The 26,659-nt window shown below is 49.8% G+C and overlaps 1 protein-coding gene across 10 annotated transcripts in view; it reads left to right on the forward strand.

Moving 5' to 3' along the window:
* Positions 1–26,659, forward strand: part of Fgfr1 (fibroblast growth factor receptor 1) — a 57,999-nt gene that overhangs the window by 26,881 nt on the left and 4,459 nt on the right. For 2 of the 10 annotated variants that reach the window (XM_023721997.1, XM_023721990.1), the window contains exons 3-12: positions 13,924–14,190; positions 15,358–15,447; positions 15,669–15,841; positions 19,386–19,509; positions 20,260–20,450; positions 22,337–22,481; positions 24,279–24,481; positions 25,576–25,721; positions 25,940–26,061; positions 26,362–26,472. In XM_023721997.1, coding sequence (XP_023577765.1) covers positions 13,924–14,190; positions 15,358–15,447; positions 15,669–15,841; positions 19,386–19,509; positions 20,260–20,450; positions 22,337–22,481; positions 24,279–24,481; positions 25,576–25,721; positions 25,940–26,061; positions 26,362–26,472 — 1,572 coding nt within the window. The remainder of the gene's footprint in view (positions 1–13,923; positions 14,191–15,357; positions 15,448–15,668; positions 15,842–19,385; positions 19,510–20,259; positions 20,451–22,336; positions 22,482–24,278; positions 24,482–25,575; positions 25,722–25,939; positions 26,062–26,361; positions 26,473–26,659) is intronic. The other 8 variants (XM_023721998.1, XM_023721991.1, XM_004637245.2 and 5 more) reach the window with 7 other exon arrangements.

Genomic DNA, 26,659 nt, shown 5'->3' on the forward strand with positions numbered 1-26,659 from the left:
AGGACAGGATTTCGGCTGCAGTGGGGCTGCCCCTTCTTGGACTTTTTTGCCTTCTTCACCTTACCCTTTTTACCAGTGCCACTGGCAGAAGCCTTTTGGGCTTCAGGTTTCTTCTCTTTAGTGTCTGGCTTCTCAGTTTTTTCACCCGCCATCTTGCAAGATGGGAAAGAGCCAGCTTTGTCCATTTATTGTCAAACTTCAGGGTTTACTTTTGGAATTAAGATTTACTTTCCTTAAGTTTCAGCAATTCCTCTGCTAACTACTGAGTGATGTTCCCCCTTTGGCATTTAAAACTTTTGATGATTGTTATTTGAGTGTTCAAGATTGTACTGATAGGCATGAAGGCCTGTCTGGAAGTGATATGTGTTTTATCATGCACACACACACACCCATTACTTCTTTTTCTCTACCTTAAAACTCCCAGTGCACTTGAAAAATGTACAGTATTCTGTCTAACTGCACATCCTTGAAGAATACTGAGGCTTTCTGCCAGTCTTCTCTGGAGAGAGCACCGCAGCCCAGGAAGAAGGATGGAGGGAGAAATGCTGATGGAAGGTGCTGGTAGCTAGAGCTTTGTGACCAAAACAGAATCTCCTTATTGTGTGTATATTTGGGGGATACTGGGGACTGAATGTTGGGCTTTCATACTGACCTAAATGCCCTCTTTATTTTTTATACCCTTAACCTCAGTTTCTCAGAATGCTGAGATCCTGAGCCTGTGCCACCACACCCAGATAAGCATCCTTTTTTCTTAAATACGATATAGAGGGCTTCTCCCTCTCGTGTCAGGGAGCTCTGTGCTCTGGTGGAAGGCAGATGATGACATCGGTAAGTGACCCTTCCATGTAGCAAGGGTCACTTGATGCGCAGGATATTGGTTGTAGAAGGATACAGAACATTCAAGTCAGCTAGCTTCCTCTTCTCCCAGGAGACAGCACAGACTCCAGAGGAGAGGTGGTTGCCTGGAGTCACCCAGAACAGGCCAGTCAGCCTGGTGACATCTACGCTGGGGCTGTACCTGGCCATCAGGGCTGTACCTGGCCGCCGGGGCTGTACCTGGCCAGTGACTGCCATCTGTGGTTCAGACTGAGTTTGGGATGGAATGGGTTTTGTAAACTTCTTCTCCTTTGGGACCCTGGGAATGTTGACATCAGGGTTTAGAGCAAGACTCTCCCAGGATGCTATGGTTCTGGATTCCCCAAGTGGAGGCAAGGAGTGTAGGTACTGGGTCTTAGACTCTTCTGCCTGCTGTGCCACCTCATGTAGAAAAGTCATATACTGCTGCTCCTATTTCCTGCTGTGTGCATGTGGAGAGAAAGAAGCCCAAGAATGCCTGGTGTAGAGATGGATGGGGTCCAAAGGAAGCAGTTTCTGGGTCTTCACCACCCTAGGAGCCTGTGAAACTGGCCTGATGGCTCACATTAAAAATGTCCTGGGCTGGTAAAGTTTCCACCCAAGTCTTTTGGACCTACTTAAGATCATCAGTAGTTTACCAAGTAGGCACACTTTTAGTAAATACTGTCTACTCTCAATATCATTAAATTTTTAACAGAGTAAAAAAAAATACATATTGTAAATTTACCACTTTAACCCTTTATAAGCCCAGGGTTCTGTGACTGGCTTCATTCACACCAGGCAACTGAGGCTGCCATCTTAGCTCTCCAGCATTCTTACCTTCCCTCACCAAGGCACCTTATCCAACCTTTGGCTCCCTGAACCACCATCTTTTCCCTCCCAGAGCAGGCTTCCGCACATTTATTCTCATGTAAGAATAAGGGTCACTCCCCCCGACCCACCCCGCAACTGAGGATTGAACTCGGGACCGTGGTTATGCTGCCAAATAGTACCTCTAGTCCAGGGAGGGTGTTTCTTTACACTGAGAAAAATGTCACTTTATGAACAATCTGTTCTGCCTCCACCCCCTGGCGGACTGAGACCCTTTCTATGCATGGGGGCTCTGATCCAAACCTACCCTGGATTATGTGGTCCAGAGGTGCAGGGAGGTGGCGGCACCCAGAGGGTGGGGAACTTTGGTGAACTGTGCCCTCTAGCACCCAGTGAGGTTTTGGGATGGGCAGAAGCATGGTCTGAAACAGCTGAGGGCTCTGCTCAGAAGGTAGCAGCAAGTTTTGGGAGCAGCAACTTTGTCCTGCCCAGCTGCTGGCTTTTCCAAGTGTGGGGGAGGAGAGGCCCCGGGAGGGTCTAGGGGTGGCAGCAGTGGGGGCAGGGCTGTGCATTCTTTTCTTTGCAGAACCTGACCTGACTTAAGGTCAGAGCACAGCAGAGAGTGGGAGCTGCAGGGTTACCTCTTCGCTGGCGATTCATCTCCTCCTCCCTCCCCCATTCTTAATGATCTTTCCATTACAGAACCCAGACCAGGAAGTGCATGACAGGTCGCAGCTGCAGACACATGGCTGGGAGGCCTGGGCTTCAGGCCAGGGGTGGGAGGGTCTGAGCTCCCCTTCCAGCGGCAAGACCCCATCCATACACGGAGGCTAAGAACTTATGGAAGATGTTCTTATGCATAGAACCAGTGCTTGCCAGTGGCACTTTGGCTTTGATTTTTTAGGACATAGTTTTTAGTAACTATAAGAGAAAACCCCTACCTGACCATTTAGATCCCCCAGTCTGAAGTCCATATAAGTCATCCATAGATTTGGGGCTCCTTTTTGAGAGACTCCAGCTCCTTTTCCTAAATAAATAAAATCACCGCAGAAGCTTTTCCTCTCTCAAAATGTCAGTTTAAGAACACGTTTGGTGAGGGGAGTGGCGGACTCCGGACCTGAAGAGCTGGGCACACCTATGTCCCACTATGAAGGGTGGGCAAGAGGATCACGAATTTGAGTCCAGCCTGTTCTACATTAAAAAGATAAATCAAAACCAACAAAACTCAGCAGACCTGGAGTTCAAATCACAAAGGATTGTGTCCCCTTTTTTCTCTATTGAGGGTGGCTCTTCCACTTACAAGTTGTTCAGGAAATGTTAATTGACCCTAAACTGTGTCCTAGGGAGCAGTTGTCACACAGGAGTTTCTGTCTCCACCGCCAGCTGTGTTGTTGGCTTTCTTCCCTAAATCTGCGAAGGCCGGATTCTTCTGATGCCAAAAGAGAAATGGTGACAAACTTCTAGGAGCTGTGAGCTTAGACCAATCGTCCCTGTAGCTGTAGGGCATCTATCTTTGCTTTTCCAGGGTTCTTTCTGCTGATTAGTTAGGGGACAGGGGGTTGTTTTGGGAAGTGGGTGTTGTTTTGGGAAGTGGGTGGGGAAAGAGCCCTATTTTCCACTTGGCCAGGGCGATATCAAGCGTTAACACTTGGGGCAGAACTTTTTGCTGCTCCCCAAAGAAGGAGTCTTTTGAGACATCTTGTAGGTGCATTCCTTTGTTAATCACTTAATTATAATCCTAGTGGGAGACAATTGGGGGAAGGGTACCAAATCCCTAGTGGGAAAAAAGTACAGGTCTGAAGGAGGCATCAGATAAACCTAGGCAAGGAAGTCTGAGCCTCAAGCCCAGTTCTGATGCGGAAGTATTCCTCACACCACCCAGGCTCCCTCTCTGTTTTAAGATTGGTGCCAAACTGTTTCACCTTGGGGCTCCTGCCGTAGGGTTCTGTGAGTTTCCTGCTCCTGCGTGCCCCTGCGGAGCTGATTTGTGGGGATCAGGAGGTAGGTGCAGGGCCCTGGCTGTGGCTTTGGCTAGCACAGGCAGCTCTGCACTAAATTACAGTGATGAGGTGGGACACACAAAAAAGGCCGACATCTTTTTTTAAAAATAAAAACAAAGCAAAACTGCGGCCCCAAGCCTCTGGGCAGCTGAATGGCGATGGCTTCCTGTCAGGATTAGCCAGGCTGCCCAGGCCTGTGTGCGCTGCCTTTCTCCTCAGGAAATACCTTTAGTAAGCCCCGGTGGGGTCCCCATGGCAACGCGCGCAGGGACCTGCTGACTGAGGCCATTCAGCCCGCCATTCTTCCCTGGCCCCTTTGTTGAGCTTTATTGCTGCCCCTCTGGCAAACACAGCAGTTTGCACCGTTTTGTCAGGCTGAATGTGGAGTTTTTACATTTTAATGGGCTCTTCTGGCACTGGCCCATTTGCATGCAAAATGTCCCTTCTTACTCCAGTCCCTTTTTCTATTAAAAAAAGGGGGGGGGCAACCTACTCCAAAACCCTGGATTGGGGACTGGTGAATAGCTGATGTGGGCGTCAGACCTGCTAATTGATTTGGTGTTCCTGTCTCCCCTGCCACACACCTGTGCCCCCCATTCTTGCAGCTTTCCTCGTATCTTGGGAACTCTGCATTTGTGGAATCTTGTATCTTTAGGGCTTCCTCTCTACACCTCAACCTTTGTAGACTGAGACTTGGTATCCAGGATTTTGGTGAGATTCCCCATTCTCAGCTTGCCAGACTAAAGTAAGTTTTCAGTTCCATTTCAAAGCCAAAATAACGTAATAAAAACTTCTGCAGAGGGCCCCAGAGCCCTGCTGTGCTGTTCTGTAGTTCTTTTAAGTTGCTTTGAAAGCCACCCCAAGTTCCTCCCCCACCCACAATTGCCCCCTCATTTATCTCTGGGGAACTTGTTTGGGGACTGTAAACATCCTTGGACCACCGCTTCTTCCATGCTCCTGAAGAAGATGTCCCTTCTCCCCAGTTTTCTTAACCCAGAAATCCAGAGTCAAAGATTCCACAACGATGTTAAATCACTGCCCTGAGAAATCATGTTGCAACCAGTGGCTGGATCTTGTGAGAAGAGTGTGACCATTCTAGACCTCAGGGAGAAGAGACAAACATTTATGGACCAGAAGGGCACCACAGTGAAGTGCAAGATGAACAAACTCAGGAGAAGACACACTGGGAATGAGTAAAGCTTGGTGTATTGTGACTGCCTGTTACCCAACACTCTGAGAGACTGAGATGGAGGGGTTGTAAGTTTGAATCTGGGCTTTTCAATTTAGTGAAACTCTCAAAATTAAAACATTTTTTAAAAGGACCTATCTCCAGTTCCAAAACAAAACAATGAAACACCACATGGAGTGGAGAATGTAGTTCAACAGTAAGTCTCCAAAGAGTGAGTTTGAAGGTCTGGGGACCTGATGAAAATGATGGTTGGAAAGAGAGGAAATGTATTTTAGGAAAAGCAAGGTCTTGGGTGAGGAAAAGCAAAACAAAACCTGTGAGGAGGATCTGGGAGACTGCGCAGAGGTGGAGGGGGAGTGGGGACAGCTAAGACTGGATCCTGGAGAAGGGAGAAACGGATCTCAGTGTGAGAAAGGGATCTCAGTGTGAGGGAACAGAAGCAGCCGAACTGGAGGGGTCAGACCTGTGCCCAGGATGGAGAGGTGTCCCTGTGGATAGCTCACCAGCCCTCTGCCTAATGTTCTTAATCTTCTCAGTGGGTCATCAGAGGTCATCAGCTGTAAGCTGTAATCAAGGCCGAGGGCTGGAGAAGAGAGAAAGTGTCAGGTTTCTGATGGGGGTGAGCCCAGAGATAGCTTGGGAGGACTGGCTGACGCAGTGATGTGGCACCTTGTGGGTCGCTCCTCACTGCCCTACCTGCTGTGAAGGTATTTTCTGAAGTGTCCTGGTGAGAAAACTGGAGAGGTCAGGATCAGCACATCCAGCATCTACAGCCAAGTGCTGTTCCTGGCTTTGTGACTGCGGGTGGGGGCGTCTCCACGCCTCCATGCTCATGTGTGGAAATGGGAGCCACCGTGAACAACATGACCACAAATAAATATGATTTGTGAAGTGTCAGTGTGATGCCAAAGCAGGGCATTGTTAATAGTCCTGGGTCACAGTCTCCACTCCACCCCAGCTCCCTCACCTGCCATTGTAAACAGCACAACTCACTTGACTTTTGGGGTTCATGAATGAGCACAGGCAGCAAAGTGCATTCACAAGTTAAGAATGCTTGGTTATAAATATAATGATTCAGAGGTGAGTTACGAGATTGAAGAGGTGATGGTAGGGAAAGAGAATAAGGTCAGAACAACCAGTTTTAGAATCCTGGGTGAGGAGGGAAGAGCACAATTTCACATTTAATCATCTGTCTGGCCACTTAGCAGGACCAGTGGGCTGAACTAGAAGGGTTTTGTCACTCCAGAAGTCAAGGACTGTAGGACACAGTCTGCTTTTCAAAGCTGTAGAGCTGGACCCTGGGTGTGTATGGATTCTGGAGAACCAGGCCATACAGATTTGAATATTGGCCCTGCCATTTACTACCGAGGTGGGCCTCTTGGACAAATCCCAAGCCGCTTTGTGCCTTGGTTTCCCCTCTAACATAAGGATAATAATACTGCCTACCTCACAGGGTTTTGTGGATCTGATGACTTAACACGTGTTGAGAATTATGCCTGGCACATGGCCATCGGCCGCTGGGGCTGGGGGTGAAGGGAGAGGGCAGTGAGAAGCTCTGTGTGCTGCATGTAGGGCACAGGGTTTGGTTTACACACCATGAATATTGGCCAATGGCCAAGGCTGGTATTCCTGTGTCACAGAGTTGACGCAAGTAATCTGTGGGAAGATATGAGGTTACTGAAGAGTGTGGCTGCTCTTCACTGGAGTCCTGTTCAGTTGTGAGGTGTAGGATGAATGGATAACTCCACACTAGATTGACTTTTACAGGACCATGGTGGTGAAGTGGTGTTTCGAAGTACAATTTCACCTTTAATCATCTGTCCGGCATGAATCTTTGCTGCAGAGATATGTGCCCTAGGTCTTCTTTAGTGGCTTTGTTTTCTTTCTTTTTCTTTTTTTTTTTTTAACATTTATTTATTGTGTGTGTGTGTGTGTGTGTGTGTGTGTGTGTGTGTGGTCAGCTCAGCCCACCAGGGGGCGCCGCTGGCCGGCATGTGGTGCTGGGGGATCGAACCGTGGTCCCTGTGCTTTGCCAAGCTTCTTCTAAGTAGGTGCTTTAGACCACTGAGCCATCTCTCCAGCCCAGTGGCTTTGTTTTCAATCTCCATTCTGGTTTTGGTTTTGGTTTTTGACCATGAGCCTTCTGTTCAAGCAGGACATACAGTCAGCTCTTACCTGGCCTATTAGGAACACTTTACTGCACCTATAGCCTAAGGTTTTTGTTGGCTTTCTTTGTGTGTTGGTTTTGTTTTGTTGACAGGCTGTTTGCTATGTATTCTAGGCTGTCCTGGAACTCATGAACCTCTTCTGTCACTCTCCCAAGTGTTGGGATTGCAAGTGTGTGCCCCCTCTCCTGGCTCCCAATTTTTACTGCTAATCTCAGTGCTGTATTTTTCCCCCTTTACCCTCCTGTCTTAGTTACTTTTTACTCGTTGCTGGGACAAATACCCGACACTCAAAATGAAGGAAGGAAAGGTTTATTTAGCTCACAGTTACTGGAGGGTTCAGTCCATATTCTGCTGGCTCCAAGGCAAACAACAGCAGTTCATGCGGGAGAGGAGGAGCAGCAGCTACAGCGGCGTCCATCAAGCCTCTCTCTTCCTTCTGCGCTGACTGCGAAGACGGGCGCTCCACAGTGAAGATCGGAGCTCCTCCGAAGGTGGCTGCCGAGATCAAGCTCCTTCGAAGACTGAGATTTCTCCACTGAAGCGGGGCTGGAGGATAGGAAACCAGGCAAGGCAGCTTCCTGCCCACCTGCCGGCGATGCCCCCATGCTGAGAACTGCCAGAGCTGATTCAGCCAAGTTGACACAATGTATCAACTAACACACCTCCCTTCCATCTCTGGCAAGACTCTTCTGTGAATTTGGACTGCTCTGACCACTTGTATTTTCTTTAGGTTGTACAACCAGAGAGGCTGGCTGAGCTGCCTGCCCCTGGTTCCTGTGTTCTCCCCATTGCATGTTGTAGTTGAAAGTAAGTGTTCACATGTGTCAGGTTGTGTGTTCATGGTTTCACCTGTTTTGAATAAGACACAGGTTTAACCTTTTTCTCATTGCATGGTAACAGGGCCCAGAGACTCCTAATGATAGCTATTTTGAAGAAAGTTTTTTATCTCCTTGAATTTGTAGAAAATCTCAGAAGGATAAAAAGGTTTTACACGATTTGGGCTGTATTCCCACCCAGCTTAGGCCCATGGCTGGCAGAAAATGTAGACTTAGAATCAAGACCTTTGCTCGGGCCACCTGCACCCTCACAGCACTGCGGCTGAACACCCACGGAAGAGCTCAGTCCAGTCATACCTAAGCCAGTGGCATACCTGTTGGCTTGTTGGGAGTGACCTAGTATGGTACAGTACGTGAAGGATATGCAGGAAGGGAGAGGGACTCCATGGGACTTCATTATGTTCTAGAACTCAAAGCACAATGAGACTGTGTCCTCACTCCCACCTGTCTTTTCTAGCTGTTCCTTCCTTGAGGATTTCTGAAAAGTATGACCCCCTTTGCTTCCTACTTTCCCTTAGGGAATAGAGGCTCTGTTAGAGAAGAAAGGTGGGATTGTTGTATGAATCCCCTTCTGTTCCACCTAGGGGAGCCCTAGATCCCTCCTGAGTGACTTTCTATGGCATCTACAGTGCCAGGAACCTTTCCCAGGATGAGAGGCCTTGCCTCAGATTCAGCAGCTGAGAAAGATCCTTTGGCCTCTTGTTTTCTGGAGAATTGTCCAATGTTTCACAAGTGAGCTTAGCAGCCTGAGTCCTCTTAAGGTGTTGGGTTCAATCTCTGTCTCTATCTAGCCTTCCCCCTCCTGGTGTGGTAATGGGAATCCAGTCTCTGGGCACCAGAACGCGATGCCCCTTTTCTGCCCTTGGGATACATGGCACCGCAAACTTGGCGTAGTAAGCATTATAACATGGTCCCTCCAGCATTGTCGCCCAAGGCTGGGTTGCTGCGGAATGCAGATTCCATGTGTATCATCTGCCCCTGCTCCTTCCTCTCCCCTTGGAGGAAACAAGGCACATAAAGCAAGTGTTGGGCATTGGGCTTTGTGGCTTGCTGCTGTCAGCACCCCTAGACCGTCCATCCTGAGCACTGCTTGGCTCTACTGAATCTGTTTCCGCAGACCTGAGATGCTGGTTTCATGTGGCTGAGCAATAGAATGGCTTTTCCTTTCTTCATCTTTCGCAGCCACTTCAATGGCAGTGTTAGCTGTGTCCTACTAATGGACACCTACCGACTGAATAGCCTGTTAGTCATGGGCAGACATAGATCCAGCCTGAGGATACAAGACACAAGTGGGCATAAGTGAGGAACCCTGAAGAGACCAAAACAGATGCAAAGCAGGGGGAATCCTGGAGGTAGTCACCTTCCTTAGAACAACTCACGGTCATTGCCACTCTTCAAGGCACTGTGCAGTTGGGCAGGGCCTAGGAAACGAACAGTGGCCGGTTCTTTCTCCAATATCTCCTAGGAAAAAGCTGCTTATCCCTGCCTTGCAAATGGAGCAGTCGCCCTGCTAGCCACGAAAAAAGCAGTTGATACATTATAGATTTGGGGTTGCTGTAAAAGAATAGCTTTTGCCAGACCCTAAATCATTCAAGACCTTGTAAGTAGTTTCTGTCTTGTTAGATGCAAAGGTGAAATTGTAACAGGCAACTCTGCACAGGGTTGTTTGCTAGTTTTTATTTGGTACAGAGTCTTACTACGCAGCACAGAACTTGTAGTGGTCCTCCTGTTTTCAGCCTCCCCAGCGCTGGGATTATAGGTGTGCACCACCACACCCGGATTTAGTCATCAGCTCAATGCAGGACCAGGGATCGAACCCTGGTCCCTGTGCCTGCCGAAGCAGGCGCTTAGTCCGCTGAGCTATCTCACTGGCCCTGCTTGCTAGTTTGTTTGTTTTTTTTGGTAGTTTTTAGAAGAAGCAAAAGACATAGACACTTTATCACCTGATGGATAGAATGCACTGTATCCATACAGTAAAATATTATTGGGCTCTTAGAAGGAAGTACTAGGACAAGCAGGTACTGAAACATGGAACAACCTTGACTGCATGATTCATAATAAAAGAAGCCAGTCACAAAATACCACAAATTTGTTGATCTAAAAAATGCAGATCTATAAAGACAATAAAGCAGCTTTGTGGTCACCAAGACTTAGGGTGTGAGTTGAGAAGAGAATTTCCCTAGGCCTGGAGTTTCTTTTGGGGCTGGTAAAAATACTCTAAAGTTACATTGTAATGTTTGTTCCACAACTGTGTTTGCAGAGTAAACCAACCATTGATGGAGGACATTCAGGGGGAAGAATGTGTCTGTAATGAATATGCACAGGCATATTTCCCTTCTCATTCCCTTGATGATGCAGCATTACAGATCTGGGTGTGGTAGTGCACACCTGTGATAGCAGCATTCTGTGAAGCTGTGGCAAGAGGATTGCAAGTTCAAGCCTCGCCCTGGCAATTTAACTATTTAGCTGGACCTTGTCTGTCTGTCTATCTATCTATCTATCTATCTATCTATCTATCTATCTATCTTATCTATTTATCTATCTATCTTTTTTAAAAATTTAGTACAGGGTCTACAGAGTCTTACTATGCGTAGATCGGACTCATAGTGATCCTTGTGTTTACAGGCTCCCAAGTGCTGGGATTATAGGTGCACACCACCACACCCAGTCTTAAAAATAATTTTTTTTAATTTTTTATTTTTTTTTACATTTATTTAGTGTGTGTGTGTGTGTGTGTGTGTGTGTGTGTGTGGCCAGCTCAGCCCACCAGGGGGTGGGGCTGGCTGGCATGTGGTGCTGGGGAATCGAACTGCGGTCCCTGTGCTTTGCCAAGCCTGTTCCAAGTAGGTGCTTTAGACCACTGAGCCATCTCGCCAGCCCCCTTAAAAGTAACTTTTAAAAAATGAGCTGGGGCTGTAGCTCAGTGTAAGGGTACTAGTTTTAGTCTTGGGTATTTGCATGACCTTTACATTATAGTGGGTGTTACAAATAATCTGGAGATGATGTAAAGTATAGAGGAAGATAGGCAGAGGTTGTATGCCAGCACTGCCATTTTATGTAAGAGATGTGAATGTTCACAAGCTTCTACAACTTCAGAGTCCTAAAACTAATCTCCTTTGGATTCCAAGGGACAGCCATACTGGAAGCCATTTATATGGGCTAATTTTATAGTGTTTAAAAAATAAACCTCAAGATGGTATGTAACTGTGAATTTGTGTGATTTGGACAATAATGATTTTATAGGAAGTTTCAGTAGCAACACCAATCGGAAGCCAAAGATTTCTCGAATTTTTTTTTTTTTCCCCTCGAACGTTTCTGTTGGTGGACTTTTTTTTTTTTTTTTTCTCTTTTTAATGTATTTAGTTCAGTGTCTACAGGGTCTCACTACACAGATTGGACTCATAGTGATTCTCCTGTTTTCAGCCTCCCAAGGGCTGGGATTACAGGCACGTGCCACCACGCCCAGTCTCAGTCACCCCGTGGGTGAGGCCAGTGTGGCACACCAAGAATTGAACCCGGGTCCCTGCACCTGCCTAAGCAAGCGCTTTAATCTGCTGAGCTATCTGGTCAGCCCATTGGTGGTAGACTTTGAATCGGCTGGGGCAGGAGGACTCCTGATGGATGCTGACAGTTGTAGCTTGGCGGAGGATGTGGTTGTCAGGCGCACATCCAGGCTCAGAGCAGAAGACTGTGACAGGGAGGAGGTTGGGCGTAGTGGGTGAGAGCAGATGTGGAGAACTTTGAAGACCAGCAGGGGCATGGAGATAAGTCTGCACACTGTGCAGGATCTTGGCCGGGAGAATGATGTGATAATGTGCACAGAGTTGGGAACATTGGGATGAGTCTGAACTCATAACTCCAGGGAGGCCATTGAGTAAGTTACCCAAAATAGTACCGGGAATGACAGAGGATGAAGCAAACCAGAGCACACAGGGAAGGAACCGCTGCCTAGGTGACGGCATCAGGAGAGGATGCTTGAGGCTTTTCATAGGTCATGTGGGAGGGTTCGGTGCGTGTGCTGCTTAGGGGACTGGCAAGTGCCTCTGATGCCTGTCGAGTGCTGCGTGAGGCCAGAGTCTCGGAATCAGGGCTTGCTGCTGGCCAGTGGCTGGTGCAGATCACGAGCTGCGAAGTGTTTAATCAGTGAGGTCACTTGCGGGAAACAAGATTTGATCAATGGTAGTGACAGCTATTTTCTGTCAGTTGTTGAGTCAAAACTGCTTTTCTTCTGTTTTCATTTGGCAAAGCCACAAACCATTAAAAATGGAAAGAGCAATGTTTTCTAAGACCCAGAAAACTTATTTTTAACCGTGTGTTCTGCTTACCTTTGTGGCTTTCCCCTTGACCAGGAGCTCAAATATGAGCTTGGGCTGGCCTAGAGGCTTCCCACCCTTTGCAGACACAGCTCTGTTTCTGATAACCCAGGGTTTAAGGTAGAGCCCTTGGTGATGCAGGGCAGGGGTGCCAGGCCCTTGGAGGAAAGTCACTGTCCCTGGCACCTTCTAGTATAGACCCCTGTTACCCTCTCACCTTCTCTTCCTCCTTTTATTTCTTTCTTTTTGTGGTTGTTTAAGTGAGACATGGAATAGCGCACCTGTCTGAGCCTCCTGAGTGGCTAGGACTGCAGGCTCACACCACCGTTGTCTAGCTCTATACACCTGATTTTGTTTGTAAGGCTACTAGCAGAAATTTGTTGAGCACTTCAGAAATAGCTTCTGTAAACCAAGAGAAGAGTCAAGGACCAAAGCGTAGTTTGAAAGAAAGGCTGTGAGGAGGTAGCATGGAGGTCCCTGTGTCATTTATTAAGTGAGTGTTTATTAAACTCTCAATACCTGGCTGGCCTTACCCGGGCCTGGGGATTTGAAGATAAATGACACCCCTGGCCTCTCTCCCAGACTAGGAGCCAGAAGCACCTTCCAGAAGGTGATCTGCTGGCCATGGAGCAGCAGTGTGTTCAACCAGGGGCCAGGGAGAGCTTGTCCTAGAGCTTGGGGGACCTGTTGAAGATGCAGCAAATGACAAATGGGTGGGCTTCTCTAAGAAAGTGGAGGCCCAAGTCAGGTGGCAGTGCATTCTGGTGACCAGAAGAGGCCAGGAGTGTGCTTAGACATCCTAAAAGGAAACACAGAGCTCACTTCCCCTTGCTAATGGAGAGGGGACACTGGGCCTTTATGGCTGCTCCTGGGTGTGTCCAGATCCCAGCTTCTTGCTGGATGAGTCACTGGCCAGGCGAAGGGTGGGTGTTTTTTGTAGCATTGGCTCTTGGGAGCTGTAGACACTCTGGCAGGTCCAGGGCTGCTGCCTGAAAAGGAGAGGTAGGTGGGAGGGGGCAGGGTGGATGTGTGACATCATGTGGCCGGCCACAGGAGAGGCTGGTCCCAGCAATGGAATGAGGAGAAAAGAGCTTTGTGTGCAACAGTTTTGCCAGAGCAAGTGTGGGTTTTGTGGCAGCTGCAGGCCTCCATCCCTAATATAGGCAAAGGCTCCAAATCCTCCAGGCCTGACACCTGTTAGCTGGAGATCCCCTGAGCTGACCTTTCCTTGGTTGTCTCTCCCACGTATGTCTCTGACACCCACTTTTGCGAGATCTTGTGAACCCAGAGTTCTGTTGGACAAGCGTGCCTTCCTAGGGCTGCTGGAGTTTTGAGGAGCAGAGTGTATTCAAGAGTCACTAGGGAAAGGGGTGAGGCTAACATAGCCAAAAGGAATGGGGCGTTCCTCTGAGAAGTGGCCACTCTTGGCAAAGACCTGGCATGTGTTGGGGAACTGTGGACAAGTCCTGGGGAGGACTGGCCTTTCCCCTGGGATGGGGGATAATGAAACATGACCTGCTTAATGCTGCTGCAGCTGCTTCCTAACTTGCCTCTTTCTTCCTTTGACTTTTGGAGGAGTGGGGTGGAGAACAGATGGGGTCCCAGGTAGCCAGGCATTTCCCACTGACCTTGTTCCCAGTCCTGTCCCCAGCTCTGTGGCCTTGAGTCCATGTGGCCTGTTGTGGCTAGTGGGACTCCTTTGTCTCCCTCCCTCTCCCCCTGCTCCTCTCCCTGTCCCCACCGTGGCTGCAGCCCAGCCCTGGGGAGGCCCTGTGGAAGTGGAGTCCCTCCTGGTCCACCCTGGTGACCTGCTGCAGCTTCGCTGTCGGCTACGGGACGATGTCCAGAGCATCAACTGGCTGCGGGATGGGGTGCAACTCGCGGAAAGCAATCGTACCCGCATCACAGGGGAGGAGGTGGAGGTGCGGGACTCCGTGCCCGCCGACTCTGGCCTCTACGCCTGTGTGACCAGCAGTCCCTCTGGCAGTGACACCAGCTACTTCTCCGTCAATGTCTCAGGTTGGTAGCCAAGCCCTCCTCCCCTCCCAGACCCACCCTCTGCCTCTCGCTGCTGGATCAGGGGAGATGAGCCTCCTCCCCTGCCGTGATCCACTCTGCTTCAGAAACTGCTGCCCACTAACACCGCTCCCTGCCCAGCATGTGGCTTAGCTGTCTGAGGGGAGACCTTTGGGGTGGACCCCAGGCTGGAGACCTGGGGCTCCCAGGACCCACCTAAGGTGACTGGTGATGCTCTTGAGGTGGTAGAAGCTTGTCTTTTCTACTACCACTTGCCCAGATCTCCAGGATGCTAAATGGGCTCAGCCAGCTTTCATGCTGTCGCTGCCATGCCCCTTGGACATGATGCTTAGCTTAGTGACCAGCCCTAGAGTATGTGTTGCAGTCCCCACTGTGGTGGGAAGGATAGGGTGCACCGCCACATCCATGGGTGTGTTGGAGACGCCTGCCTGCTAGCTCCTGGGCAGCCTGGGAGTCTATCACTGTTAGGATGCAATTTCTCCAAAAATAGGATTCCAGAAGGTACAGCTGGCATCATTTGTGTACCTCAGCATGTGGGCCTGGCACCTTCTCCCAGGCATCATTTAGAATCTGTCCCAATGGAGGGCCCTGCCTTCTTTAGTTCCTTCCAGATCCCTGAAAGTACCAGGAAGGACTGGCAAAAGCTGTGGCACGAACCCTGCTGCTGACTGCCAGTGTGGCACTCTTCCTCTGAAGGAGTGCATTCTCTTAGGGAGTGGTGTGGGCAGCTCTGAGCCTGGGCAGCTCTGCTAGGAAAGTCCCTGCTGCAGGCTGTCCTTCTGGTGCTCTGCACCCCACAGGGAGGACATAGGTTCCCTGGCTCCTGTTCTGAGAGCCAGGGTGGCCAGGTAGTCCCAGGGTCGGAAGCGCCTCCAAGCGCAGTGTGGTATCCGGAAGGAGCAGCTGGCCCCTTGGGCATTGCCCATGGGAAAGTGCTGGGCCATTGAGACTGTGCACCAGGCCAGGGCAGGGAGGCATGGCCCTGGGCTGCACACACAAACTCCATCCCCTCAGAGACTGTCACTAAGGGGGAGAGCAGGCCCGGTGCCCTCTGGGGAGGGCACTGTCCTCCTCGGGGACCTCACTGACTATGGAGGGGGGCCCACTGGGGGAGGGTTCAGCAGGGTCTCAGCATCCCCCTTCCCGCAGATGCGCTGCCCTCCTCAGAGGACGAGGATGATGATGACGACTCTTCTTCTGAGGAGAAGGAGGCCGACAACACCAAACCAAACCGTACGCGTGAGACGCCTTCCTACCTTACTGCCGGGCAGGGAGGTGGGCGGAAGCCAGAGACAGCAGGGGCAGGGGGCTTGGGGGGTCTCGGGTGCCCCCGCCACTGCTCTGGACGCTGCACACAGTGTACAGGTGTTGGCAGAGGGCTGGCACCGCCCGTCCTGCTGGGCCCTGCCTGGGAGCCTGACCATCTCTGCATCTTGTCTCTCTTGGCTTTTCCCGGGCAGCCGTAGCTCCATACTGGACATCGCCAGAGAAGATGGAAAAGAAGCTGCACGCTGTGCCCGCTGCCAAGACAGTGAAGTTCAAATGTCCTTCTAGTGGGACGCCCAGCCCCACGTTGCGCTGGTTGAAAAATGGCAAAGAATTCAAACCTGACCACAGGATTGGAGGCTACAAGGTACACGTGTGTATACCTAGGAAAGTTGGGGAAGTTATCCTAAGAGGAATGGAAGAGGCTGAAATAGGAAATCTTCACTATAGGCCTTTTTAATTTGTAGGGTTAGTTTTTGTTTTTTGAGGGTTTTTAGGTACCATGGATTGAACTCAGGACCTTGCCAGGCAAGCGCTTATACCACTGAGCTATCTCCCCAAGCCCATGTTTTTGCTTTTTTTTTTTTTTTTCATTTTATGTATTAGGTACAGGTCTCACTACACAGCTTGAACTCATAGTGATTGTCCTGTTTTCAGCCTCCCCAGCATTGGGATTACGCGTGTGCACCACCACGCCTGTACTGGGTCGACAGCGGGCCTGGCACAGTGCGCGGAACCAGGGATTGAACCCTGGTCCCTGTGCTTGCCAAAACAGGCGCTTAGTCCTGTGTTTTTGCTTTTTAGTTGGTTAGTTAGTTTATTTATTTATTTATTTATTTATTTTTTTAAGTTTATTTATATTTTAATGTATTAGGTACAGGGTCTCTCTGCGCAACTCGGACTCATAGTGATCCTCCTGTTTTCAGACTCCCTAGCGCTGGGATTACAGGCATGTGCCACTACGCTCAGTCTCTGTTGCCTGCTCAGCGCACCGGTGTGGCATATGGTTCTGGGGATTGAACCTGTGTCCCTGCACTTGCTTATGCAGGCACTTGGTCTGCTGAGCTATCTTGCTGGCCCTGCTTTATATTTTGAGTTCTCTTAGTACTAGGGGTGGAACCTAGGACTTTACAGTTGTTAAGCTAGCGCTCTACCACTGAAATGCACCCCTAGCCCCTCATAATTGTTCTAAATAATGCTTTTAACTATATAGTGTTTTATAAGTTTCAAACGCAACATAAGTTTAAAAGCCTTTTCATGTGGCTTTTGCATGATTGTTCGCATTGAACGTATAATATCTTTTTCTTTTTTACATCTTTTTTTTTTTTTTTTTGTATTTAATACAGGGTCTATAGTGTCTACAAGGTCTCACTACATATATGGGACTCGTAGTGATTCTCCTGTTTTCCACCTCTCAGGCACTGGGATTATAGGCACACGCCACCACGCCCTGCCTCAATCATCATCTCAGCATGCCCCAGGGACTAGGCCAGCACAGCACACTGGGAATTGAACTTTTGGGCCGCTGCACTGTGCCTAAGCAGGTGCTTTAATCTGCTGAGCTGGCTGGCTGGCTCTGATTTCTTATTATTTGTTAGCAATAACATGAATCACTAATTTTTCAAGCGTGAGTGTTTATCTGAGATTCCATTATAAACATATTCCACAGAGCAGGGGACATAGTTCAGCAGCATAAGTACCTGCCTACCAAGGGTAAAGTCCTGAGTTCAACCCCTGGTACCAAATATATAAATATATAAATAAATAAATCCCACAGTTGAATTGTGTGTGTGTGTGTGTGTGTGTGTGTGTGTGGTGGTTTTTTTTTGTATTAGGAATCAAACCCAGGGCCTTGTGCTTGCCAGGCAAGTGTTGTGCTGCTGAAGTACCTCCCTGATCTTTGAAATAATTATTTTATGGTATTTAAGTATTTTCTAGCTTTTCACAAATGCAAGTATTGTTCCAGCAAATATTTCATCAGCATATTTAAACATGTTTCCTTAGAACAGATTTCTGGAAGTGAAATTACTGGTTACTGGGTCAAAGGGTATGAAGCATTCTTTCAGATGCTGTAGGGAGGCTGAGACAGGAGAATCTCTTCGAGTTCAAGGCCAGCGTGACACTACAGAGACCCTGTCTCAAAAAAAATAAGCCAAAGAAAAGAAAGTGAAGGGCTGGTGAGATGGCTCAGTGGTCTAAAGCACCTACTTAGAACAAGCTTAGCAAAGCACAGGGACCGCGGTTCAATCCCCCAGCACCACATGCCAGCCAGCCCCACCCCCTGGTGGGCTGAGCTGGCCACACACACACACACACACACACACACACACACACAATAAAATAAAATAAAATAAAATAAAATAAAATAAAATGAAAAGAAAGTGAAGTTACCTTTCCATAGCAGAACATAAGAATGACAAGTTCACTAGGCCTTTGACAACAAATGAAAGTGCTTCATTGTTTTTTGTCTTGTTTTGTTAATCTAGATTATTCATGTTAATGACCAGCATTCCTTCCTTATGTAAATTGTTCTTTGATCATTAATACTTATACGAACATCTCTATCATAAACTCTGTCTCTGATCATCCTCAGAAGGAAGCCCTGTTTATTTCTCTTCTTACTGAATTTCTTGCTTCTCTTCTCCCCTCTCCTCCCCTCTCCTCCCCTCTCCTCTCCTCCCCTCTCCTCCCCTCCCCTCCCCTCTCTTTTCTGTATCCAAGACTGGCCTCAAACTTGGAGTGATCCTCCTGTCTCAGCCTCCCGAGTCCTGGGATTACTGGCATGTGCGAACATGTCAGGCTACTTTTCTTGTTATTTTTATATAAGAAAAACAGAAGCAATCTGAAAGTATAGAGAAATGTGTTGAGGTTTTTTGTTTTTTGTTTTGGTGATGTTGATGATTGAACCCCAGGGCCTTTTACCTGCTAAGCAAGTATTCTAGTGCTGAGCTATAGCCTTTTAAAAAAAATTTGAGAACAGGCTCTAAGTTACCCAAGCTGTTCTAGAGCATTGTATCTTCCTACCTCAGCTTTCTGAAGAGCTGGGATAACAGGTATGCACTACCAGGGCCAACCATTATGAAAAAGTTTTAAGTTAATTCACCAAGCTCCTGCTCTTTCGAGTCACTATGCTTCAAATGGAGCACGGCAGTGTTCCTGCCCATTAAAGATGTTCTAGTGTCAGAAATCAAAACCTGGGGGTGGTGGCCCACATCTGTAATGCCAGCATTCAAGGAAGCCAAGGCAGCCTCATGGAGATGTACAGTTTAGTGACTTAATGAGTCAAAAAGGGGAGTGGACTGGGGATGTAGCTTAGTGTGGAGGCCCTGGGTTCAATCCCTAGTCCCACAAGAAAAGAACAAAACTAAGGCAGCAAATGGGCAGTGATCATGAAAAGCAGAGTGCGGTCAGCGTGTAGCAGAGCTTACAAAAGGAGGTGAAAACAGGTCTGACCAGAGATTGGGCTAGCAAGTAGACTGGTGTGGAGATAAGATGTCAGGGGCATGGGACTGGGGAGATAGCTCAGTAAAATAACCACTTCCCTGGCAAGCACAAGGACCTGAGTTCGATCCCCAGTTCTGAAGCCAGGGCTGGTTTCTGAATAGAACTGTTGCAAGCACCAGAGTAGAGTGGATGAAGGCCAGATTCTGAGGGCTTCTGATGAGTTTGGGAGCATCAGAAATGTATTTGTCCAGGTCACAGCTGGTCTGCTATGCCTAAGGTAAAGACAGCTGAAGTCTGCACACCCATCCATCTGGAGGACAAGCCCTTCCTGAGAGTAAACATGCTCAGAGTGGGGACCCAACATGGCCCGGCCTGCCTCTGCTGCCCCTGAGTCCTGACCCTGCCTCGGGTTCCTGCCTGCAGTTTCCTCAAGACCCCCACTAGAGCCGTGGTGTGTGTCCCCACAGGTCCGTTATGCCACCTGGAGCATCATCATGGACTCCGTGGTGCCCTCTGACAAGGGAAACTACACCTGCATTGTGGAGAATGAGTACGGAAGCATCAACCACACCTACCAGCTTGATGTTGTGGGTAAGAAGGCCAAGTGCAGGAGAGCACTGGGGGAGGGGTGCTGAGAGAAGCCCGCCCAAGCCCTGGACCCAAGGCGTATAGTCAGAACAACACTTGGCGCTCACTAGGTGTGTTACCCAGAGCAGGCTACTTTCTGTCCTGTTCCTCACCTCACTTTGAATTTTTATTTGTAAAATAGTGAAGCAAGCCAGGCAGTAATACTGTTTCCAAACTTTTTCATGGTGTATCACCATGAAACAGAAAGTGCTGCTGCTAGTTTCTCCAGAGAGCTGGCTGCTCTGCGTGCTCTGGAGATAGTAAGGCATCACCACCCAGGCAGCATGCTGCCACAGACCAGCCCAGGAGGTGTAGACTAAGGTCTGTGATTCCATATCCCTTACAGACTCCCAAGTGATGCACTGTTGCTGCTCCTGGGCCATCCTTGGGGCAGCTGAAATTTTAAGTGGCTGATTTTAGGTAAGAAGTAGACTAGGCTGAAGCCTGGAGATAGGATTAAGCTAGACAGGCTCTCCATTAGGTGAGAGATTTACTATGCCTATGAAGTAGATGCATTCATTCCCTTGGAGAGGAGATTCCTGGTGGTTTGAGACTGGAATCGTACAGGTTAGTGGGCTCAGCATAGCAGTGCTACGGGCACTGTTCATCACTGGAAAAGCAGGGGCTTCCTCTCTTTAACATCCTCTGTCAGTGGCCCACTCAGGACCTGCTCAGGCAAGGTCTGATGAGCCTGTTTTTTCCCTTCTTCCATAGAGCGGTCCCCTCACAGGCCTATCCTGCAGGCAGGGTTGCCTGCCAACAAGACAGTGGCCCTAGGCAGCAACGTGGAGTTCATGTGTAAGGTGTACAGTGACCCACAGCCCCATATCCAGTGGCTGAAACACATCGAGGTGAACGGGAGTAAGATTGGTCCGGACAACCTGCCTTACGTGCAGATCTTGAAGGTAATCTTGACCCTAGTCTTAATGGGCCATTGCTGGGAAGGAGACCAGTACCTTCTGCGGGCTCAGATTCCTTTGGTTAGGCTCACTGGCTGGGATTGAGACTTATCCCTCACCCATCAGGTGCACATTTCATCTTGGTAGGGATCTGACCATATCCCCAGGACTAATGACAGGATAGGTGAAGGTGAGCTGGGAACAGCTGAGTGGTGAAACTCTGAGAGTGCTTTCGGACTTTGGGTCAGCTACTCCAGGCAGGTGTTTGGATGCCTGCTTACAGGCTGTCCAGGACCAAACAGTCTCCATCTAGCAAGCCATCTTGTATCAGCCCTACTTGTTTTCTTCATGGTGACCTTTTGGCAACTGGGATAATTGATAAGGAACACAGCTTAAGTGGTTGGGAAAGCAAATGCCACATATAAATCCTAAGCAGTAGAGGAGTAATGGCATTTTCTTCCTTCTTCCTGTCACTCCCAGACTCTCATTGTCCCTGAATGCTCCATTAATCCAGGGAAGGTAATGGCTAAGTCACCCGTGGATCTTGCAACAGGAAGTAACCAGAAGCTGGGAAAGTGGTTTACCTCCTTGTCCCACAGTCAGACCTCCTTCTCCCCTGGCTTAGCTGTCCCAAAAGATTTACTGCCTGTCCCTTCTCTTCACCACTGGTGCTGAAACTGCTGTGCAGAAAGAAGGCTGGGGCTTGGAGCCTTGGTCTTGTTCTCTAGGCATGATCCCTGCCTGAGGCCAAAGGAGTGGGTTAAATACAAAGAATTTGCTTTGGGGCAGTGATTTCTTTTTCTTTCTTTCTTTTCTATTATTTCAAATATTTTGGACTTTGGAAGCCACCTTGTTTTGTGCTGCTCCAAAGGAAAGATGACACATCGCATTGTCTCCCTTGCCTCACCTTCCTGGGCCCACCTGCAAGTCACATGGGAGCAGAAAGTGGCTGCATTCCAGTGTCTGCCCCACTGACTGGTGTGTCATTGGTTTGTTCCAGCATTCGGGGATTAATAGCTCGGATGCGGAGGTGCTGACCCTGTTCAATGTGACAGAGGCCCAGAGCGGGGAGTATGTGTGTAAGGTTTCCAATTATATTGGTGAAGCTAACCAGTCTGCGTGGCTCACTGTCACCAGACCTGTGGCGAAAGGTAATGGCGAGACGGATGGGCCCCTACGCTGGGAACTTGACTTAGGCCCCATGTGGCAGGGGCAGGCGGGGAAACCAGCGCTACTCCCCCGTGATCCTCTTGCGTTTTTCATGCCAGAGCCATGGAAAAATCCCTGGCCTGGGAGGCTGGTTTGGTTTGGTTCTGTGTTGGTGTCTGTAGGTTCCCTCCATGCCTTCTGTGTGTTCCTTGGCTTGTGTGTGTATATGTGTGCCTGGATGTGGGGGCAGGGGTCAGTATGTCAGGGATGAGACCTCAGCCTGAAGGTTTGAGTGGTGGATGAGAAAAGGAACTGGATGTTCCCTTGGAGGCCAGGCCCTGCCAGCCCGGAGAGAGAGAAAGACAGACAGACACGGAGATAGGCTGCAGCTCCCTCCCTTCCCTTCTGTGTGTGCCGTCTAAAACCAAACAGCCCCTGCCGCCAGACCTTATTTCTCCATGCCGCCCGCCGCGCATGCTTGGGTGGACGGGGATGGCCGTGTGGTGAAGGGTTGCAACCGCTCGTCTCTTCAGGTCCGCCGGAGCTCCTCCCAGGGCCTCACTGTCTTCCTCTAACAGGTCTCGCTGCCTGGTGGTTTTGTTTGTTCCTTGTCGCAAAGGAGACGCTGGGGAGAATTCTTCCTCTGGTTTTGTGTCCCCTTCTCTCACTCTGCCCCTTTCTCTGGGTCACTTCGAGGTCTCATGTCCTGTGCTTGTCCATTTTGCTCCCGTTGTCTCTTCTAGACTGCTGGAGTTAATACCACCGACAAGGAGATGGAAGTGCTTCACTTAAGGAATGTCTCCTTTGAGGACGCGGGGGAGTATACGTGCTTGGCGGGTAACTCTATCGGACTCTCCCATCACTCTGCATGGTTGACCGTTCTGGAAGGTACACACTGTACTTCTCCTCTCGATGTCCTGCCCTCGCCACAGGCACGGGGGGAGCATGCATTGTGGGGTTGGGGGAGACCCGAGCTGGGAGGGATGGACGGAGGGGGATGGCTTCCACCTGCCATGTGCCCTTTTCTGTCCAGCCCAAGGGCTGGGTCCTCTTAGCCCACTCGGAGGGTCCTGGTTTTTCAGGAGCACAGAGGCCTCCCACAGGACCTGTTTCTGGCTCTCCCTTGGCCAATGCGATGCATGCGAGGGTCTGGATTTACCTTGCAGCTGAGTTCTCTTCAGGCCGGGCTCCTTTCATCCTTGGGTCCAGCAACTATTTCTTGGCACCGAGGGTCTGGATTACTGGATCCTTTTTGGCTAGTCCCAAGGGCCACAGGACGTCCCCACTCCTGCAAGCTGGAACCCGGGCACTTGGCATAAGGGCTGGCCCACCCTTCAGTCCTTTAGTTCTCTGTCACAACCTAGGCTATATGTACTCGAGCTGCCATGAGGGCCCCATTTACTTGGTTGCCATGCAGGAAGGTGTCTATGCTGGCCAGGAAAGAAGGACCCCACAGCCTGGGCAAGGTGGTGGGCTCGTGCCCGCAGAGTGGTGCTGGTCAAGGCTGTGTCCCAGTGTCCTGCATGGGGTGTGGGTGTTGCTTTCTTCTGCACCTCTAGATGCTGCCTTTCCTTCTCCTTTCCCTTTCAGCTCTTCTATTGCTTGTCCAGCAGTCTCCATACCCTGCTTGTGGCAGAGAAGCGTTCTGTTTTTGTAGTTTTCCCTGTCTGTCCTGTCTGTGCTCCCAATGAGTTGTCTTTGTTTCTTAATATCAGGGGAAAAAAAAAAAAAGCAGAACACTTTTCCCATCCTTGGCTCTGATGTCTCCTTGTCAAGCCTGGCATCCCCTGGAAGGGGCTGGGAGCCACCTGCCCTGTGGCTGGTGCTATGCTGAAAGGGGAGGGCTGGCCAGTTGGCAGGGCCCAGGGCATCTTCTCTCATTGAAGAGAAAGGGGTCTCGGTGATGTGGCTTCTGTGGGGATGGGTGTAAATTCTACCTGGAAGCTTGGGGAAGAAGGAAATAGTGCCCCTACATACATGTCCCATTTTCTTACATTTTAGGAGTCCCTTAATGCCCCCTAGAATTCTTAAGAATAGAAAAAAACGTTTTTAATCTTGAGTAGTTCAGTCACTGTGGTTTGGCCAAGTACATGTCTGACCTAACAGAGGTGACACAGACGTGAGCTAGGATGTGTCATAAGGACAGACTGTTTCCCCATCTCTTCCTCTGTCCTCATCCTGAGAATATTGTATGCCAGGAAGGGCCGCCTCAGAAATAGTCCACATGCCTGCATGTAGTAAGTGTGTGCCATGGTGGTGAGAAGGAGCCCTGTTGGCATAAGAGGTTGAGAAAGGTAAAGGTGTCTTCTCAGAGGGACCTGCCATACCTAGTATTGTCCCCCCAGCAGGCTACAGGATGAGGGTGGAACTTGTATGGCAAGATATTCTATTCCAGAGATGGTGAACCTTTTAGAGTTTTCAATGATAGCAGACAGCTCACTGGGGCATGTGTGCCAGAGGTTCACCACCACTGGAGTAGGTCCGTCCTTCTGTGGGCTTCAAGGGAGCCCCAAGGGTCACAAGACATCTGATCTCTGTGTCAGAGTCTGGTTCATGCCGGGCCCTTGCTTGGGTCTTCCCCTCCCTTAAAGCCCCCAGGGGAGAGGAGATGAGTTTCTTATGGAGTGGGGGCCCTCTTGGACATGGTCCTCAGAACCTGCTAACACCCTCTTCACACTGACCCAGCCCTGGAGGAGAGACCGGCAGTGATGACCTCGCCCTTTTACCTGGAGATCATTATCTACTGCACGGGGGCCTTCCTCATCTCCTGCATGGTGGGCGCTGTCATCATCTATAAGATGAAGAGTGGCACCAAGAAGAGTGACTTCCACAGCCAGATGGCCGTGCACAAGCTGGCCAAGAGCATCCCCCTGCGCAGACAGGTAACAGAAAGTAGATGGGGGATTTGCACGCTTGCCGCATTCCTCCCTGGGCCTCTCAGTATGTCCTTGGGGTCCTCGCACACCTGTGCCCTTCATTGTTCCTACTCTGCTTTGGGTTTTGCTCTCCAACTTCTTTTTCTTCTTCTTTTTTAAAATAATGCATTTAGTACTAGGTCTTACTACACAACTCAGACTCGTAGTGATTCTCCTGTTTTCAGCCTCCCAAGTGCTGGGATTACAGGCACGCACCACCAAGCCCAGTCTTGTGTGGAACCAGGGATTGAACTCAGTTCCTTGTGCTTGTCAGGCAAGCACTTACTCTACTGAGCCATCTCCCCAGCTACCAAGCCCAGTCTTAATCGCAGTCTCAGTGTGCCCCTGGGGGTGGGGCTGGCACGACACACCAGGGATCGAACCCTGGCTGCTGCGTTCTGCCTAAGCAGGTGCTTTAGTCTGCTGAGCTGTTTGGCTGGCCCTTGCTCTCCAACTTTTGAAGCAGGCCCAGGGGAACCCCTATAACAAAAGGGTTCTACAGCTCTGGTCCGCAAATTGCTGTACTCCCTGGCCCCTAGCTATAAGGCCCTGCTTCCTTGGCAGTGAGTTGGGAGAAAGTCCTGGACGGACTGGATATGTAGCTGTTGTCCTGCATTTGGACTGTTTCTAGGGCCAGCCAGAGGTGTCTGGCAGGATAGAAAAGAGGATGAAGTCAGTGCCCGGATGTTCTCTCCCTCCTCAGTAGAAGGCATGGGTCTGTGAAGGAGTGAACTTCATGCAGAGCATAGCACCAGGTTCTGGCAGGTCTGTAGGGGCCAGGAGTCCATAACCTAAGGCAGGGTTTTCACAAAGAATCAGGTGGAAGTAGGATTGGTAATGTAATGGTAAGCTATAAAGTGTCAAGCAGGAGGTATAAAGGTCAGAGAGGCTCGTTGGTAGTGAAAATCAGAGCCAGATCTTGGTTCTTCAGACCTCTATCACTATCTGGCGACAGAGTACCAAATACACCTCTCCTGTGGTGAAAGCCCCTTGGGGCCTTGAAGGAGTCAGCCATCCCTACCCCAACTCATGCCTTGCTAGAAGGGTGACCCCACTCTTCCCTGCAGGTGTCAGCTGACTCCAGTGCATCCATGAACTCTGGGGTTCTTCTGGTCCGGCCCTCTCGTCTCTCCTCCAGTGGGACCCCTATGCTAGCTGGAGTCTCTGAATATGAGCTTCCTGAAGACCCCCGATGGGAGCTGCCCCGGGACAGGTACCACTCTAATGCCCAGCTTTCTGAGGATTCCCCTGGGTGGTTCTGATGGCAGAAGTTGTGTATATTGCTACTCTTGGAGGTGCATGAGATTCTTCCAGAAATACTCCTGTCTGCTTTCTGCTCTCAGTTGGGCAAAACAGAGAGGTGGCAGTGGGGTCCTGTGAAGGTGTGATCTTCATCAGCTCTAACTTACAGCATTCTATTTCCTGCCCAAGACTGGTCTTAGGAAAACCCCTGGGAGAGGGCTGCTTTGGGCAGGTGGTGCTGGCAGAAGCCATTGGGCTGGACAAGGACAAACCCAACCGCGTGACCAAAGTGGCTGTGAAGATGTTGAAATGTAAGTGATACTCTTGTCCTCGCACAGCAGCCCTTCCCTTCTGCACAGTCTGGGAGTGACAGGGCCTTGTGCACCCAGGATCGCTGCAGTCTCACTTGGGCTGTGCGCTAGTGCTCCCTCTACACCTCATGACTAGCGGCCCCACAGTCCCTCCCAAGGAGGGAGTAAGGGCTTAGAGGAACAAGAGCCGGAGAAAGGGCCCCTCAAGCACACTCCAGCCACTCCGCTTCACTGTCCTCCCATGTCCTCCCTCTCATAATGTCTGAGCCTCACCCCTTTCTGGTTTGCATGTGAACGAAGCTGATGCAACAGAGAAGGATCTGTCTGACCTGATCTCTGAGATGGAGATGATGAAGATGATTGGAAAGCACAAAAACATCATCAACCTGCTGGGAGCATGCACACAGGATGGTAGGGAGTGGCTGGCTGACTCCCCTGCTGGGCGCATCAACCTTGGGTATTGAGACTGGGACTCAGCTGCCCCAGGGAGGGGATTGGGAAGAGGTGCTGGTTTAACAGTGCCAAGGTGCTTCTCGGGTCTGGGCTGGCGTCCTGTGAATGCTGATCTGAGAATATGGGCACCAAGATTCATAGGCAG

The sequence above is a fragment of the Octodon degus genome, unplaced genomic scaffold, assembly GCF_000260255.1.
Source record: "Octodon degus isolate 3935 unplaced genomic scaffold, OctDeg1.0 scaffold00088, whole genome shotgun sequence".
Taxonomy (NCBI): domain Eukaryota; kingdom Metazoa; phylum Chordata; class Mammalia; order Rodentia; family Octodontidae; genus Octodon; species Octodon degus.